We start from the raw sequence: 18,962 nt of genomic DNA, 5'->3' as shown, positions 1-18,962 counted from the left end.
GACAAAGCCCAGTAGACCCAGGGCTCCAGGGAGAGTCAAAGAATTCTTCGAGTTCTTGCCTCTTCTTTACTCCCTGAAGCCACCCTACATAGTCACTGTGCTTCCAGAAACAGGCTTCTTGGAGAGGGTACCAGTGTCTCCCTGAAGGGCTAACTCTTATGTCCTCAAACTAGTTCTCTATAATCTAATTTTCTGACTGGGCATGACCAGCATCTCTCTGGGCACTGCTGGAGCTGTATATGCTCAAGTGGTCTAACATCAAGCAAGCTCATATGTCTCATATGTCAGAAGACACATCAGACATCATTTATACAGAAACACCTGTGCCACCACAGACATGACATGAGGAAAAGGCCTGAAGTGGGCACTGGCCTGGGACTCTGCAAAGGTGCTTTGGTTACAGCCTTTGGGAGGCAAAGGCTAGAAGCTTGCTCATGTCTGAAATTTTATTTTGACAGCAATCTAGGTCAGGTGATCTCACAGTCCTTCACGTGGGTCCTCTCAAGTTCACGTGGCACAGAAGAGCCCAAAGAGACTACACACCAACATCCCAGGACCATTAGTACTCCTGGCACACTTCCAGTAGATGGTGAAGACCTTTATGGCATACTAGCACAATCAGTAGCTATCTGATGGTGGTGGCTCTACAGAGTGGGGGCACGAGTCTGTATTTTGCTGAATAAATGCTTTCATACACCTTTCCAAAACATCCCGTCTGGCAAGTCCACACAGGTTGACACATCCCGTCTGGCAAGTCCACACAGGTTGACACATCCCGTCTGGCAAGTCCACACAAGGTGGGTGGAGGTCTGGAATCACAGTCCAGCTGCAGATTCCACCCGCTTCTCCCAACAGAGAAGCAAGTGGTGTGTGTGTCTCACAGCAGATCAAGAAATCAAGTGTCTATAAAAGGGGAAAAGTACTGGGCACTGTTTTGAGCCCATCACAGGTGCCATGCCTTGGTCTTTGTTCACACAGTGCCCCAGGGTACCTGGCACTATGTGGCAGTGTCTCCTAATACCCATGTATCAGCAATCCAAGTGTCCCAAGTGAAACTCACTTCTCCTGAGGTGGGGAGGTGGCCTCTCAAGGCCTAGCCCGGAATAAATTCCTTTTCCAGGAGCTGCTCCTTCAACTCCAGGGCAAAACAGTGTGATTAGGAGGGACTGGGGCGCTTACCAGAAACCATGGCACTTGGGCTGGCTACAAGCATTTTCCCCATAGGGAAAGTAAGGGTTGCAAATCAGTTTCTGCTATGAATGTAGCTGCACTCACATGAGAAATCTCGAACCCTTACCAATGCCCTTGGGAGCCAGTGATCTGACTGGGCCTCTACACTTCAGATGCAGCCAGAAAGAGATTGTACCTCTCTGGAAGTAATACTTTCTGGTCTTCTGCAGACTTCTTGAGGAACAGCCTTTCTCTCACTCACAGGATGGATACAGTGCTAAGCTGTGTCCTGCACTGGGTCTAAAGCTTTCAGGGACCATTCTCCTGGTTATACCTGGCAGTTCCCAGGTGAGTTTATTCATTTTCCACCTTTATTTATAGGATGCACCTGCTGAAATACAGACCCCAGAATGACTCTCTTTAGCAGACTGATAACACCGTCTGGTGTATTTATTGAGATCATTCCCAAGGAACTTAAACAGTCTCTGGGAGGTTGGTGGTGACTCATTCCCACACTTGGGAGCCTGAGGCAGGAGGATCAGAGATTCAAATTATCTAAAACTACCTAGTGAGAGATTTCTAAAAAGGCAAAATTTCTCCCCTTGGTTGGTTTAATTAAATCTATTGTGATGTATTTGTACAGTTACTCTGTTGGTTCCATTCAGGATCTAATGGCTTCTTGAATCTGAGAGTTGGCACCATTGTTTCTTCAGATTACTAACCTCGATCCTCCCTTCCTGTGGAGATTCGAGTTCATGTTCGGCGTCTCTACCTTTCTGCATCTCATGTTCAGAAGTCTCTGCTTCACTGGGGCTTCCCCCTGATCCACTGTCTACTGGCAAATCACTGACTGCTCTGCTACCTTCATCTGATGGTAACCCAGCTCACTGCACTCTTCAGTTAGCTTTTGGGTTTTAAGAATCATATTTTATTATTATCATTGTGAGTGTGTGTGTGTGTGTGTGTGTGTGAGAGAGAGAGAGAGAGAGAAAGAGAAAGAGCGCCATGTCTGTGGTAGTCAAAGAGCACAACCATGGACCTAGCTCTCCCCTTCCACTTATGTGGGTTCCAGGGATCAAACCCAAGTCACCACGTTTGCATGGCTGATCATTCTTCAAATTTCTTCTGCAAAACTGAGTAGTCTTCTAGTCTCTGAAGATACAGTCCTGATTCTGTTTCCTTCTTTCATAGTTTTGCTCTGTGTGTGTGTGTGTGTGCAGATCAGCAAAGCTCCCCAACTTAATGGACCTGACTTTTATCTCCTTACTTCTGCTACAGAAGCCTTGTCAATGGATCCTCTCTGACTATGTATAGGACACTTCAATTGAAAACAGAATAGAGTGAGAATTTGTGTTTTGAAGGTTTCCTCTACAAAAGATATTGTTTTCTAGGTCATAAGCCTTGTGAAGAAAGAACACCAGAACAGAATCTCCAAATGCACAGGTGCCAACATTACCAGCAGCTGTGCTGGGTGATGTGAGGCTCTGTAACCCTCCCTAGCCCTCCAACACACACAAGCATGCACACCCTAGTGTGTCACTCTTCTGGCTCTCAGAAAGCAGGCAGCAAGTCCCAAGACCCCTATTCTGAGTAGGCCAGAGTCCACCTAACACCTCACAAGGGTGCCAGAGTGTAACTCCCTGGGACCACTTGTTCTGGAAGTGGGCATGCCCACCAGAGGGCAGTGTCTTTGGTGCTGGCTGATCTCACCAGGGCCTGATAGGGAGGTCCAGTAACCCTTGGATCTCTGGCAGTACAGTATCCCTTCTCTCAAAAGACACTGGTTTTCTTTTCTTCAGTTCTTTCCTTTCTCTGTCTCTGCCGGCTCTGGAAGCATCCTATGTGCCTGATGAGTTGTCTTCAGTGGGAACCTGCTACAGTGAAAGCCCTCGCTCTCTACCTGCTCAAGCTGCCATTCCAATAGGCTTCCATGATGTCTCATTGGCCATCTGCTCACTCCAGAGACAGTCTTTGCTTTCCCAGACAGTGCTATTTCAAAGGCTGATGCCTGCTTCCTCCTCTGTCTCCAAAGAAGACATGACCTTCCTTCACCTATGCACCTTCAAGTCCACATGGCACCTTTGTTAAAAGGTTCAGTCGTGCTCAGGAGGCATAACTCAACATGGGAGATTTCTTAAAAGTGTCTCTGGAAAATTCTTTAACTATTCCTTAAAACAAGAAAAAGGGATGGCACCCACCTTCAGCAGTCACCACCCTTCAGGGCCTCTCCCCTCTCAGTCTCTGCCTCTCTTCTGACCTCTGTGCCCATGCCCAAGCTCCCTCCTCTGCTCTGCAACTGCCCTTTTATACACCGCCCACTTGGAAGATAAAACCCCTCATCAGCAGGGCCACAACCAAATTCCCCTCTCAAGTTAATGCTTTCTGAAACAAATACCGTCCTTCTATTCCCTAGAACTGCAGAAACCAGGCAACAGGTTAGGTTTTTTTTCCTATCTAGCATATCCTGCCAGTGATGAAGGCTTACAGTGAGTCCACTAAAGGTGAACCCACCAGAGCTGCAGCCCTGAAGATTCTCCAAAACCTGGTAGGGGCAGGGGAAGGAGAAGGCTGCTAGCCAGGGCTGGAGGCCCCAAGGACTAGGCATTCCCTGCTTACATAGTCCAGTATCCTTACAATGAGGCAGCTACACAGATTTTCAGAGCTTTTTGTCATGAGAACACAAGCCAGCTAGTTGCACAGCCTGCCCTGGGACACTGGAGTCCATCCTGTGCTGTTAAGAGCTGATCCTTGCACAGAGATAAAGAGGCTTTACCCAGAGCACAGACACAGGCAGCTCTGCAGCAGTCGCTGCTGCTCTTCAGAACAATCACAGTGTAAATCTGCAGTGTGCCTCCTTCTGAACCACAGCACAAGAAGAAATCAATTCTAGCATTTCCCCAACTGCAGCGCTGGAGCAAGCCAGCTCTGGCCACAACTTAAGGCTCATGGAAAATATAAAATAGGCCTTCTAAGGGGCACAGGAGGGAAAGAAGAACCTGCTAGATCTGTGTAACGCATAGCTCCTGCAAATGGTATTTCAAAGAACTAAATGAGGCCGTGGACACTTGTGAAATCGCTAGTAGGAAAAAACTTCAACCGGAGCCAAGAAAGAGCGAGCGCATCGTGAGTACAGAATAAATGCACAGGGTACACTGACGGGAGAAAGAGCAGCACTTTGGAGAGAGGTTGAAAAGCAGCTAAACACACTGAGTCCAATAAAGCATCCCTGGAAGTGCGTGAGACTTCATAATATGGAAATGAGGTAATAACCATCAGATACAGAGCCGACTCCCAGACTCAATCAAGGAACGCAGTGCAGTTTCGAGGTTTTTAGGCTCTGGTTTATAATGTCACTCAGTCATTTCCCAAACCAAGTGTCTTCCTATGAAGAGGGCTATGACAATTTTCTACTGCCATGGGAGCAGCCAGGGGAAGGCTGGGAAGGAGCCTGCACACACAGAAGGTGTGCAGCCAGGACTACATCTCAATAGAGTTCTCTGCACCCTCAGTCAGCTGATTTGTCCGACTCAGTCGGGACTCTGGGAAACAGAGAGTATCTTCTACAGCTCACAGCTGACAGCCTGCTGTCACATATATACACAGGTCTGGTTCTGCTTGGCGTCACTTTGTTAATGCTCTGCTCATTAATTTAACAAACTATCAGGAGGCTCTGCCTGGAATGGGCAAGCATTATCTCTCAAGTTTCATTTAATTAAACTCTGCTATTGCAATATGACATTCAGCACATCGCAGGGGGAATTATTTTAAGGACGAAGGTAAAAAGTATTTCAAAGGCCTCACTTAAACATGAAAGCATAATCTAAAATTGCCCGAGCACACACTATAATTTTTCTATAATATTGAAGATGTTCTTTCTGGACTTGGTAATTAATTGGATTCCATGGAGAAATTATTCTATCCTCCTTGATAGCAAATGATACACCCAGGCAGGGGATGCAAGGCAAAGGACTGCCAGCAGCAACAACCCTGCCGCCCAGATGAGAAGCTGCAGCTGACCCAGGAGGGAGGCTGGCTGCCAAGAGCACTGTGTCTCCTTTCCCACGAATCCTGACTGGAGCACAGAATGGAAAGGCAGAACAGCACCTTCTCCTGCTACGGATGCACTTAGCTGAGGGCTAGCCGACCGAGGTACCGCCGGCCGGATGAGAGCAGGATGGTGGTGGCTGCAGGGCCTCGGGGAGGGGCTGCGCTGGACACAGACTTACCATCAATCCGGCTCACAAGCTCCTCCAGCATCTTCACCTTCATCTGAATCCCAGGCTGGGCAAAGGTGTAGTTGTCCTAAGGGGAAAAAAATAACAACATATATTAAATGCACATAAAATAAAGCAACTTTGAGGCCTTAAATTCAGGTACCTAGAACCCACATAAAAGTCAAGCAGCTGTGGAGGCCACCTGTAATCCCAGCACTTGGGAGATGGAGACAGGGCATCCCCAGATCAGTCTAGCTAGCTATACTAGCCACAACTGATGAGCTCTGGGTTCAACTAAGAGACTGTACCTCCAAATAAAGTGGAGTACGACTGCGGAAGGCAAGTGACATCAACTCCAGGTCCACAGGAATACCACTATAAACATACACATGAGTGGACACACATAAAGACTTACCACACATGAGCGCCACCCCCTCCAATAACCCAGACACTCCAAAGAGAAAAAAAGCAGTGAAAAGTTTTTAATGAAAACCCATTTTATAAACAAAGCAACTACACACTGCTAGGCGGGCACACTGTGCATAGCACCAATGGAGCACAGGTCCGCCAGGCCTCACTCCCAGCTCCCAGCAACGCTTCAGGGAACATTTTTATTTGTTAATGTTGGCTATTTACATTTAAATTGAACAAACCAGCACGCACATGTCTGGCTCATTGAGCAGAACCACCGGCTGGAATGACCACCTCGCTGGGCACCTGGACAGTCAGCACCCAGCCCACCAGGAAGCCAATGAGAATCGGCAAATGTGCTGACAGTGCAGCACTCAGGTGCTAAGAACCAGTCATGCATGAGAGGTGACATGTGACTGTTCTCAGTGATTGAGGCTCATGCAGATTGGAGGCAGAGGTGGAAGGGCAGATTTGGGGAGGGAGCTTTTGTGAGAGGGACCTGGAATGGAAGTATAGCTAACACTTAGGAGCTACGTGACATCTACAGTGAGTGGTCTTCTCTGGGTATGAGTCTCCTCATCTGTGGGAGGAGCTTCAACATCCCGCCTTCTTGGCCTGTTCTGAGCCTCAGACAGAACAGAAGCCAGCAGTGGAGGGAAAGGATTTCAGATGAAACATGGGCAGGGCAAATGCAGCCCTCAAACCTAAGAGAACACTCAGAAGTGGCATGGAGCACTGGTGAGAGGGCAGGGAAGGATGCTCACTCCCTCTCAGTCCACAGGGAGCAGCATCTGCAGCTTCACAGATGGTGGAGTACCAGGCGGCCTGCACCCAAGAGCAGCAAGTGTCCACAGTCAGCAGGCGACAGAGCAGAGTCAGAAGCAGCAGTCCTCGATCCCCTTCAGAACATGCCAATAGCACTCAGGAAACCTCAGCACCTGATCCTGAAGGGGGAACCTTCCAGGAAGACAGAAGAGGATTAAGGACAAATGCTGGCTAGCAGAAGTCCTCAATGCTAAGGTGCCACTGTGGCTCAGTAACAAAGCCTACAAGCTATATAGGTATCTATCTGCAGCAGGAGGAGCAAAGCATGCTGGGACATCTCTCCCAGACAAAACTGCAGTGAGGGCCTCTAAACTTACAGCTTACTCATATGCAAGGGTTAGACCAAGAAGACCCATGCTTACCAACCTCACCAGGGCCAGGCCAGACCAGGCCTTCCAAAAACCTAGGGCAGCAGCAAAGACAGGATCTAAGAACATGGTGGGAACTGCCCAGAGCCTTGGGATGGCCTCCTACCCAAATTTGGAAGGCCAGATCTCTGACAGGCTTATGCACTCTCATAGAAGTCAGCTCTCAGAAGAAACAACTATTGGGCCCATTCTCATGCTCAGAACTTCAGGCCCCGAGGGGCTATACTCATTCCAGAGAGCCAAGCATCCTGCTAGCTGAGATGGAGCAGAAGCCAGAATCAGGACTGAGTTCTAACAAACCTGACCTTAAAAGCCATAGAGAAGTTGGTTCTAGTCTACAGCTCTTCAGTCAGTCATTGTCTTTGGGCCTGAGCTTGCCAACTCTAACTTGGGAGACTTGATTTCTCCTAGGAGGCTAGCAGAAGGTCACTGCTCCAGTCTGTGGGTGCATGTTTGCATGGAGGAATTTGTGAACAGTCCCAACTGGATAGAGATGAGAGACAAGCTAAGAGTGGTTTGTAGCCTCTGGGTCAGGAAGGCCTTACTAACTACTTACTATGTTCTATTCTGACAAACTTCACTGAGGTTGACAAGCCTCCCTGCACAGCTGACTAGGGCTGTACTGGCTACCCCAATTACAGCTGAAGAAATTAGAGGTGACACATCTCCTAACCTCCACCCACCTGAGGTATGCTTTACATGGTGAGAACTCCACCTGCATCCAAGAGACTAATTGCTGCACATGGGAGGACAAAGGCTGGGCTCCACTTCTTGCCCAGCCCCGGCTATCAACACTGGCTGGAGACAGTGTGAAGTTAGCCAGTTATTTGGCTTCCACACTAGAAAACATTTCAAGCCCACTGTGCAGCAAGAATGACAGCTCTCCTTTGCTTCCATCTGCCACTGTTTTGTTTTATTTCTCAGTTTGTTCAAAGCTCAGAAAGGGAGTCTGATTTTTCAGAACCTAAACATTGAGGCATGAATGATACCATTCTATAAGAGAAAAAAAGGGAAAGAGGGAGTGGGTCCTACTTTTAAAGGACCTTCAAGGCTAAAGAGAAAGCCTTGGCATTCCGGCCAAAGGCAGGAGACAAAAACGGTGGGTGCTGGCCCTGGGGTAGAGTATAAGGCCTGGCTGGGAGCACCACTATGAGGATGTGAGCCCTAGGCTGCATGAGACAAGGTTCTAAGTCAAGCTATCAGTGGGCACAGGGCACAGAGGGGCCCCAGGGTTCCTAGGGAGCATGTCCAGGAAAGGGGAAGTGTGGGGCAAGGCAAGAGCTGAGAGGAGGCTGTTCTGAAGGAGTTACAGCAGGAGGTGAGAAAGAAGCACAGCTGCCCAGTGACGTCAGCCAGGGGAAAGGGCAGCTGTCCACTATCATGGCTACAAGACTCGAATTGTGGAAAGATCCTGATTGGGCCGTGTAGAAATAACAGAGTGGGACTACAGAGGATGAGGGCTATCAGCTACAAGGCAAGATCCATAATGGAGACAAAATGATGACAGAGCTTCCCACCGAGGACGCAGTCAACCCAGACTGTCCCAACTGCTTCCCACTGACCTGGTTTGACTGGGTTTTGAACTTGAATGCAGGGTTTTACATTTAGTCCTATTAGCGTGCTCACTTGATTGGTTCTGGGCTGGTATTCCAGGCAGCTGAACTCATTCTGAGTCGTGATTATGTCATCCATCACATTAGCTGTCCCTCCAAGCTTAGAAGCACTGGTTAAAGCGATACCCTGAATGTCCCCATTACAGCCTCTGAGAAGAGGCGGGAAGGACAAGGACAAGGACAGGCTTGTGGCAAGCCTCTCAGAGTGCAGTCAGCACAGACCAGCCACTGAAAACACATGGCACCTTGACTAACTCCTTATTTCCCATCTGCTAGCTCAACTTCCCCCTGCTTTTCACCTATGAGAGGCAGCATGACCCCTCACAAGGGCACAGGGTGAGCAAGTGCATCTAATGGAACCTACAGCACTACCCCAAGTATATTCCCAACCTCCCTGCCCCCAACCTGCTGATTACAGAGTGACAACACTGGGCAGGGTTCAATAACACAGTTCAGAGTGGTCAGAGTAGAGCCTCCGCAGGATAAAGGACAGACAGCCATGGACTAGAGATGAAGTAACAGCATGAACAAAACCAGGCTGGAAAGGCCACTCTGCCAACCATGTGGCATTCTGGCAAAGACAAAACCATGGGGACCAGGTTCCGATGGAAGGCAAAGTGGATGACCAGGTGGCACACGGATGTCTACTAAGGACTAATGGACAGCACATGTTGTTAGGCATCTGCCAAACCCATGGTTACAACATTAATTAAACTATGAGTTTCACTTGGTCATGACTCATTGCCAGTGCCCTGTCAGTCACAAGTGTGTTACGTTAATGCAGGCATTCTTCAGAATGGGAGAAGTGTGGCTGGGGGCAGGGAGGGGTGATTACATGGGAACGTTCCAAGGTTATGTTTTATCTGAAGCTGCTTTAAAACAGCCACTAAAAGGAAGTTTGAAAAGGAAGCAATTACTAGATGTCAGGCAGTGGTGGCACACACTTTTAATCCCTGCACTTGGGAGGCAGAAGCAGGTAGATCTCTGAGTTCAAGGCCAGTTTGTTCTACAGAGAGAGTTCTAGGGCGGTCAGAGTTATGTAGTGAGACCCTGCCTTACAAAAAAAGAAGGAGGAGGAGGAGAAGGAAAAAGAGGAGGAGGAAGAGGAGGAGGAGGGAGAACAGGAGGAGGAAGAACAGGAGGAAGAAAAGGAGGAAGAGGAAGAGGAGGAGGAGGAGGAGGAGGAACGAAAGACAAAAAGATGAGCACTTTCAATAAATCAAGCAATCCAGAGAAAGAGGAGAGAAGAGGCCCCAAAGGTTACAATGTTCAGTGCCATCAGACAAGAAAGGACTCATGATGAGACCTTGACAAGAACCAAGCCACATAACAGGACACCATCTGTAACATACCAATCTGCCAAAACAGCACAGTGGCCCTCGAATGCATGGCTAACACTAAGACTCAGGTTATATGGTGAAGGCTGACAAAGCCAAAGAACAAGATACACCAACTACAGCTGAAAGTCTCAAAGTCCTCGGCAACCCAGGGAAAGCAGACAGCAGCACCAGGAGGACAGCAGCCTGGGGCAGCACATCCAGCAGTGTGACCTGGCAATGACACAAACCTCACCCACAAAGAGGAACACACATATTCCCTCCGTTTGGAGTGTGAACCTGGACTTCCAGAACTTCAGAGAAGCGCAGCTCTCACCCCACATCAAAGACACTTTTTGTTTTGTTTTGTTTTGTTTTGTTTTCATTTGTCTGTATATTTTTTCTTTACTGGATATTTTATTTATATTTCAGATGTTATCCCCTTTCCCCATTTTTTCCCCACCCAGAAACCCCCAATCCCATCCCCCCTCCTTCTGCTTCTATAAGGATGTGCCCCCACCCACCCACTCCCACCACCCCACCCTCGAATTCCCCCACACTGGGGCATCCAGCCTTCACGGGACCAAAGATCTCCTCTCCCACCTATACCTGACAAGGCCATCCTCCCCTACATATACAGCTGAAGCCATGGGTCTATGTGCTCCCAGGTTGGTGGTTTAGACCCTGGGAGCTCTGGCTGGTTGGTATTGTTGTTCTCCCCATGGGGCCCGCAAACCCCTTAATCTCCTTCAGTCTTTTCTCTAACTCCTCCACTGGGAACCCCATGATCACTTCAATGGGTAGAAGCTGGAAAGAACCCAGATGTCCTTCAACAGAGGAATGGATACAGAAAATGTGGTACATTTACACAATGGAGTATTACTCAGCTATTAAATACAATGAATTCATGAAATTCTTAGGCAAATGGATAGAACTAGAAATATCATCCTGAGTGAGGTAATCCAATCACAAAAGAACACACATGGTATGTTTTCACTGATAATTGGATATTAGCCCGAAAGTTCTCAATACCCAAAATACAACTCACAGACCACATGAAGCTCATGAAGAAGGAAGACCAAAGTGTGGGTGCTTCAGTCCTTCTTAGAAGGAGTAAGAAAATACTCATAGGAGCAAATATGGAGAGAACGTGTGGGACAGAAACTGAAGGAGGGGCTGTCTGGAAACTGCTCCAACTGGGTATCCATCCCATGTGCAGTCACCAAAGGTAGATGCTCATGTGGATGCCAGGAAGTGCATGTTGACAGGAGTCTGATATAGCTGTCTCCTTAGAGGTCTGCTAGAGCCTGACATATACAAAGACACTTCTTTTCTCAGCAGACAGAAACCATTACAAAAGGCAACAATCAGCTATAATGTCCAAAACAACTGGCTATATGGTCCTACCCCCAGATGAAAAGCACTGGCCAATTAAAAACTGCTTGGGGGGGGGGGGGGGCGGGGATTAGCCTTCCCCAAAGACAGCACCCTGACTGGCTAATCAATCTCAAGTGGTCAGCCCTAAAAACAAATGCATATAAGCAACACTAAATGGACTCATACTCAAACACACACACATCAATAATAATAAATAAAAAATAAGAGGTCATAAATTTGAACAAGAGTGATAGAGTAACATGTGAGGGGGCTAAGAGAGAGGAGAGAGGAAAATTATATGTGTGTGTGTGTGTCTGTACATACATGTGCGCATATATATATATATATATATATATATATATATATGCTGTGCCTGCTGCTCTAGCTATCTCTCCTCCCAGCTATTGCTGCTCTCTGTGAAGCAGCTCCCCAAACTAGAAGCATGGAGTAGAGAATATCTGACAGCCAAACTCTGGGGTAAATGAATAAGGCTTTGGCACTCACTCGTGACCGGACTTTACATTCTCTTAGCTTAGTAAGCAGATAAACAGTCCACATCGTACCTGACTGAAACCCTGGCCCACAGTACTATGAACACAAACAGCAAAACAGCAATCTGATGTACAGAAAGAATGAACAATCTTTATCAGCTATAAAACCAGCTGTTATCATATATACAGCAGAGAAAAAGTACAAGAGGGATATACTATCTAAAGCAGTATTGAAAACACCAAATCAAGCTGGGCAGTGGTGTGCATGCCTTTAATCCCAGCAGAAGGGAAGAACAGGCAGGCAGATCTCTGTAAGTTCAAGGGCAGCCTGATCTACAAAGTGAGTTCCTGGACAGTTCGTACTGTTACACAGAGAAACCCTATGGAAGAAGGGAAGAAAAGAAAAACCAAGCCCCCAATCAGAAGTAATCTTAACATATAAACAACAACAAAAACCCACACAATGAAAACCACAAAATATTGATAAAGTCTAAATTTAAAAACTATACCATGTTCATGAATTCTATGTTGCAAATATCAACTTTAAGAAAACACACCTAATAGCTTCACAACAATCCCACTGAAAATTCCATCAGACTTGTTCTGTCTTTAAGAAAATAGCAGATTAACAATAGACTATATGCAAAGAACCAAACATCTTCAAGACAGTTTCTTTAAAGAGCAAAGTTGAAGAAATGTTTCAGCATTTACAAAAGGAAGGGTTACATAATGAAGGCCCAGAAGTCTGGCAATAAACAAGAACCAAATCCAGAAACAGACCCTTAGACAGTTAAAAATCAGAAGACATGCTGAAACAATCTAATGCAGAAGAAAAAACAAAACTGTTCTCAACCAATGGCACTGTAGTCACTACACAGTCTACCCAGAAACAACAAGCTCCCTCTTCCTCTCATAGCATATGCAAGAGCCAGGCTGCAGACACACAAGGAAATAATGAGGTGTGATGGTTAGGGTTGATTAGCCCAGACAGAATGTAGGATCATCTTTGAGATGGTCCTCTGGGCACCTGTGAGGGACTGTTTAAGTAAAGGTTGGCTTCTGACCACCTCTGTGAGGTATTAATGATGTTGATATATAAGGATCCACCTTAACTATGGGCGAACCCAAACCCTGAGCAGGAGACTTATCTATGTAAAATAGACAAAGTGAGTTGAGTGTGAATGCATTCCTCACTCTCTGCTTTCTAACTGTGAATATGATGTGACCCGCCAGCTCATGCTCCTGCAGCCAGGATGTCCCCACCATGATTGACTGTGAACCAGAATAAGCCCTTCCTCCTTCATGTTGCTTTTGTTGGAACATTTTATCACAGCAACGGAAGAAAAAAAAAAAAAAAAAAAAAAAAAAACAAAATCTGTGGCCTCTAAAAGAGAGACATGAGGCATCCTGTGAGCTGGCAAAGGATATTCAGTCATGACACAGAAAATAATACACATCTGACATGATTCTATCAAAACTAAGAGATTTCTGTTCATTAGAAAGCACTGTCTGGAAAATAAGCTGATATGCCATAGTAGGGAGAGAGTGCTCTCCAGATACATGTCTTGACAAAGGATTACTGCTATAAAACGTTAAGTGAAGGGCATGGAGGAAGTATACTGTGGAAGAAATAGCATTGCCAGTTAGATGGGCAGGATTAACAAGCAGAGCTGGTGAGAACCTGGCGTGGTGCACCCAATTCTGTGAACCCGTGTAGTATGGTCAGTCTTGTGAAGAGAGGCTTGTCTTTCTAAAACACCTAGCCCTCCTTCCACACTGAGACCCAGCCACTCCTAGTAAGGACTCAAGAGAAGCAGATGTCTGTAGAAGGTATGTGCTGAGCATCCACACAAACCTCAGAGCAGCCAGCATGGCCACACCCTGGCTTCTCTCAGCAGGAGGTCAGCTGACTGGCACATTCAGGCAATGGAGAGCCTGGTGACTTAAAGGAATGCCCCTTTTGTTCAGGCAAGAATGTGGATTTTTATGTTTTTTCAATGTTATTTTAAATTATTATTTTTTATTTCATTTGTGGCTTGCTTACTGTTCGTTCTTAACGAATCTTAGTAGCCCAGGTATGGAATGATTTTGTCCATTTAATATACCTCCATTTTATTGACCAAGACTTTCACTCAAATCACATTTCTGACTCTTCAGGACAGAGCCAGCCTCGGCAGGTATCCAAGTGAGGTCTATGTTTCCTGTCTGTGAGCTGGCATGCGGTCCGTCCAAGTCAGTAGAGTTTCCTTCAGGCTGTTCTCCTCACGGTCCACAAAGGCCAGGTCAGAGCCTCCTGTCCGAGCACAGTGGTCCTCCCTTGTTCTCCTTCCTTTGAACTGAGTAAGCAGGAGTCAGCCCCTAGGACACAGTTTGAAGTTCCGGCTGTCTGAGCTCATTCCTGAGGGTCACCATAGCTCTACTTGAAGGTCACCTCCCATGTCAGGACAAAACCCACTGCAGGCACCAGCCTTCTCTGGTGGCCTTCTCACCAGCAAGTTCCAGGATAATGGAGCTACTTTCCCTCCCATTCCTATTCCACCAGGGCCACCAACCAGTTCTCAGATTGAATCATTCTTCCCCAAGGAAAAGGAAATGTAAATGACTAATTATAAAAGGCAACGGTTCTTTTCTCCTCAAAGAAGCTGTCCTGCTAAGTAATGAGTCCAAGAGTAATAGTATGACTTCAGGGTAGGCAAGCACGGAGCCGTAATTCAGCAAGTAATGGCCAGCCGACAAACCCTGGCATGAGTGCTGTTAGGGAAATGAACAGACTGGCTAGAGCGCAAGAATAATCCCCTAGGAGCTGGAGAAGGGCACAGGCAGCCCGGAACTCCTAACTACCCAGACCTTGGACTCCATGACAGCGAAGGGCTGAGGCTCCATAGGGGTCAATCACCAGCCTGCACCCGCAGACCACTAACATTCAAGCCAGCTTCACCAGGCTAGAAGCCAGCTACCTGTCTTCATGCAATCTTTTGTGAAGAACTATCCAGCCAGCATAATCTGTTCATATATATTCCCCAAATCTACACCAGAAGTCATCCCCCAGAGGAAGCTACAGACACCAAGAGCAGCATTTACAGATAACCTGTGTGTCAGAAACAGAGCTGAAGCAGGAGGATCACAAGCCCCAGGTTAGCATGGGCTATACAGAAAGACAATTGGAAAAAACTAGACAAAACAAGTTCTTTTTAAACTCTACACCCCTCGCTGGCCTCTAAGTGTACTTGGGAGAAGAAACAACTGATCCTGCATGGGCTTCAAAGTGTCTGTTGGCTGCAAACCCAAAGTCTTTCTACAGTGCTCCTTCCAGGGATGGGGTTAAGATCCCACCAGGCACTAGAATCTACTGTCTCCACAGAGGCATAACCAAGCTAGCCTCAAACTCATGACCCTCTGGCCTCTGCTTCTTCGGCAATTCCTACCAGCATGAGCCTTGCTAACCTCAACAATATGGTGGGTCCACAGAGAAGGCCTGAGCACAGTCCAGAACACTCCTCTAAGCCTGTGGAGCACTCCCCAGGCTGTGAGCCATACAGTCCCTTGGTGGTTCCTGGGGCAGCCATTCTCACATACATCCCATGTGAGCTACAAGAGTAAGTTTGCTCTCTGGCTACCTCAGGACTCAAGGTGTGCACTGACCAAGCCTAAGACTGTGCAGTATAAATGCTCCTCGTCTTAGGAACCCTTCGAGTTTTTCACTAGTGTTTATTAATTATACACAACAATGGGTTTGGTATATTTTCATATACCTCACTCCCCCCCCCCCACTCCTTACATGCCCCTCCTCCCAGCTAGATTCCTTAGACTTTCATGGTTTGGGGTTTGGTTTGGGTTTTTAAGACAGGCTCTCACTATATAGCCTAGCTGACCTGGAACTTACTGTGCAGACAAGGCTGGCCTTGAACTCTGCTTCCCAAGTGCAGAGATGAAAAGTATGTATCATCATGTCCAACTTTCATGTTTTGTTTTTGTTTTTTAACCTGGGGGGTCCCCTCAAGCTAGAGTTACAGGTGGCTGTGAACTACCTGAGTGGTCATCCAGAAAGCCTTTAACCAGGGAGCCATATCTCTACCCCCATATAATGAGTTCTTATCCTTCGTCCTGACTCCTGGGGGTTAGATGAGCAGTACCCAGACCATAAGGGTCCAAAATTTCAATTTGCCACAATCTAGTTAGGAGGTACCTGAGACATGCTAGGGCAAGGGCATTAATGGCTGCACATCTGCACCATTGTGTTTGGTGTGACTTGAGCAGTGTACGGCTGGCTCTCAGGTTTTCAACCCAGTCTACTTCGGGGGTGTCTTTTCTTCATAGCATCAAGGATATCTTCCCGCTTTCTCCAGCCTCTGCTGTTTCTAGGGCTGTTTCTAACCTACCTCTAGTTCCATCTCCAGTCTGTACTCACTGTCTACCCACTCTCTGCGAGTCCCTCCTATCTGTGTTCCACACCTCCCACCTCACATCTGTACCATTTGCATTTGGTTCCCTCCCACTTTAGATTGGTTTTTATTTATTGACTCTAAGTAACAAGCATCAAGATTCCAAGGCTACGGTGAGTGTGGTGCCCACATTGTAACTTATTGCAAATAAAATAAAATAAAATAAAACAAAAGCCCAAACTTCTCAGTCATCATCTTCCCACTGCTCGCTTCCCTCCAGCCATTCTCTCTGTCTGGGTTCGCTCTGCCCCTTCATCTCCTCAAGACCCTCTCGGTCCACTAATCCTCTCCTCTGTTGTGTCTGATGGGTTGCAAAATGTAATGACTGTAATTCTAGCTACTGTAATTCTAGTTAGTTTGTTTAAAGCCTTCAGAGTTGTATTCTGGTTGCGAACTATGCCTCTGCCCTTCACATACTATACCCCTTTCAGTCAATGTACTAGGACTCCCATTTCTGTCAACAGTGATGCAGGAGCTTCCTACCACACAGGCTCACTGCCTGCTCTGTTGCTGGGAGTATTTCCTACGGCCCTGGGGTACCAAGAAAAATTAGAGTTCTTACTCTAAAACCAGGAACATGCTTGGCAAGGCCATTGATAGCTTGGGGTTGGGGTCTTGGAGGACCATGGCCTTTAGATCCTAAAACTCAACTCTTATTCCCTAACAAACTGTAGTTATCAGTCCCAAGGCTGTTGTGTGCTCAGTGTATGATGAACTTGAGATATCCCGTGTTTTCCTTGTGCAACACTGCCTGATTAGCTTCCTGCTGACTTCAGGCCATTGAATGATAGCTTTCTACTGATTCTGTCCCATTTCCCCTGCAAACCGTACATAAGACATTGTGCTTCTTAATAGGCATGCTTGGAATGAGCCATCAGCTTGTGCAAGATCCCCTGATCACAAACTTTCCTACCTCCTTTATTTCTCATCTCCTAGTCCTCTCTGCCAAGACTCTGGGCAGATCACTTGGTACTTTCTCTGAGCTCACCTTCTGGGGCTTCTCAGTGAGACTGCCATGTGCCTGAATTAAGAAATCATGAGTCTCATTCAGAAGCCTTCAATGACCAGCCAGCCAACTTTTGGGGTCTCTGAGACCCTTTCAAGTTGTCTGTTAGAACAAAGCTGTTTTTATAACAATACAGGGGCACAGATGACCTTCTTCACTGTGCTTACATTTGTATTGAAACACACAGCACGGTGAGTAGACACCAGCACATGGGCAAGAATCTAGGCAGCACCACCAACCCTTGCTGGTGGTCAGTGTATTCGCAAAGCTCTGTGACTTCAATCAAAAGGCAGCCTCACTGAAGAGCACCCTTCATGAAGTAGGAATCTAACTGCTACAATAAAATTAAATCTAACTAGGCGTGGTTGTCGCACTTTTTATCTGAGCACACAGGAGACAGAGGCAGACAACTCTTAACAGTTCAAGGCTGGCCTGGTCTACAGAGCAAGTTCCAGGACAGCCAAGGCTACACAGAAAGACCTTGTCTCGAATTTTTTTAATTAACTAATTAAGTCTAATTGTACTACTGAGAGTACTCAAGCTCTGTCTGGAAGAAGCACCTCTTCCAATATTTTGAGGTAGGATGGAGGGCAGGAAAAGCCTTGTATATGAAGATAGCCAAGCTATCCTCCAGGAAAGCTCCACATGGCTACCATAGCTGTGAACTAAAGAGGATGTGCCCCTTCACTTTCAGAGGCAAACTGGCTATGTAAATATGGGAAGTTACCAGTTATTTTCCCCAAAATGAATGGTTCCTCTATCACTTCAGATAACAGTTAGTGGTTGTTACCAATAATAACATTTGAACTTCCAAGTAAAGATTTTGAGTTCTGGAAGGTTATGGTTCACTACTCTGAGGAAGAAACAGGCTAAGGAATTCGACTGGTGACTGTCTAATCAACATGACGAACCTGTGCACTGAAACACATGGGCATGGGCAGCTCTGCTCTGTACACCCTGCCACCCACATCTCCCAGGGCAGGGCCAGCTCTTCTTTTACTTCCTACCTTCCAGAGCAGGAAAACCTAGGCCACAGTGCATCTGCAGACTCTCCTCAAATGCACTGGCTGGCTCTTAGCAGGCCAGTACACTTCCTTTCTGGAGGACTGTCCTTGCTGCTGACAAGCCATCAAAGCAAGTCACGCGTGTTCTGTACACAGTCATCTCCAGGCAGCTGCAGTGGGAACAGTTTTCCCAAAGTCTGCTCTCCTCCTGGGCCAGAGTACCTGGCCACTTCTTGCTGCTCACCCCCACTGCTCGCCTGTCTCCCACCTAAGCCCCAATGGACTTCAGATCTGGGCCCCAAGAGCAGTGCTAATAATATTCATATCCACCACAGTGACCCTCAGCACTTGCACAGGCATGTTTGCCACACTCTGAGCAGAGCTGCTCATGTATGAAATACATAAAATGCCCATATGTTTCAGTGCACAGGTTTGCCATGCTGATTAGACAGTCACTAGTTGCATTCCTTTAGCCTGTTTCTTCCTCAGAGTAGTGAACCATAATCTTTCAGAACTCAAAATCTTTACTTAGAAGTTCAAAAGTTATTATTGGTAAAGAGAAGTAACAGCTAGCAGATCAATTACAATAACTTAGTGGGCACAGAATCTCCAACTGAGGTCCACAATGAACCAAATATAGCTACAGCTACCCAGAGTGTCCAAAACAAAACAAAAGACAGATGAGGTTTCTACCCTCCAAAACAGAGGCTCTCAAAACCCCTTTG

At 46.9% G+C, this 18,962-nt stretch overlaps 1 protein-coding gene across 2 annotated transcripts in view; it reads right to left on the bottom strand.

The window, feature by feature from the left end:
- Positions 1–18,962, bottom strand: part of Tbc1d22a (TBC1 domain family member 22A) — a 286,436-nt gene that overhangs the window by 125,108 nt on the left and 142,366 nt on the right. For both annotated transcript variants that reach the window (XM_034517002.2, XM_076911843.1), the window contains exon 10: positions 5,397–5,472. In XM_034517002.2, coding sequence (XP_034372893.1) covers positions 5,397–5,472 — 76 coding nt within the window. The remainder of the gene's footprint in view (positions 1–5,396; positions 5,473–18,962) is intronic.

This window comes from Arvicanthis niloticus, chromosome 13 (assembly GCF_011762505.2).
Source record: "Arvicanthis niloticus isolate mArvNil1 chromosome 13, mArvNil1.pat.X, whole genome shotgun sequence".
In the NCBI taxonomy this organism is placed as follows: Eukaryota; Metazoa; Chordata; class Mammalia; order Rodentia; family Muridae; genus Arvicanthis; species Arvicanthis niloticus.
This window is presented reverse-complemented; position numbering and strand designations above follow the sequence as displayed.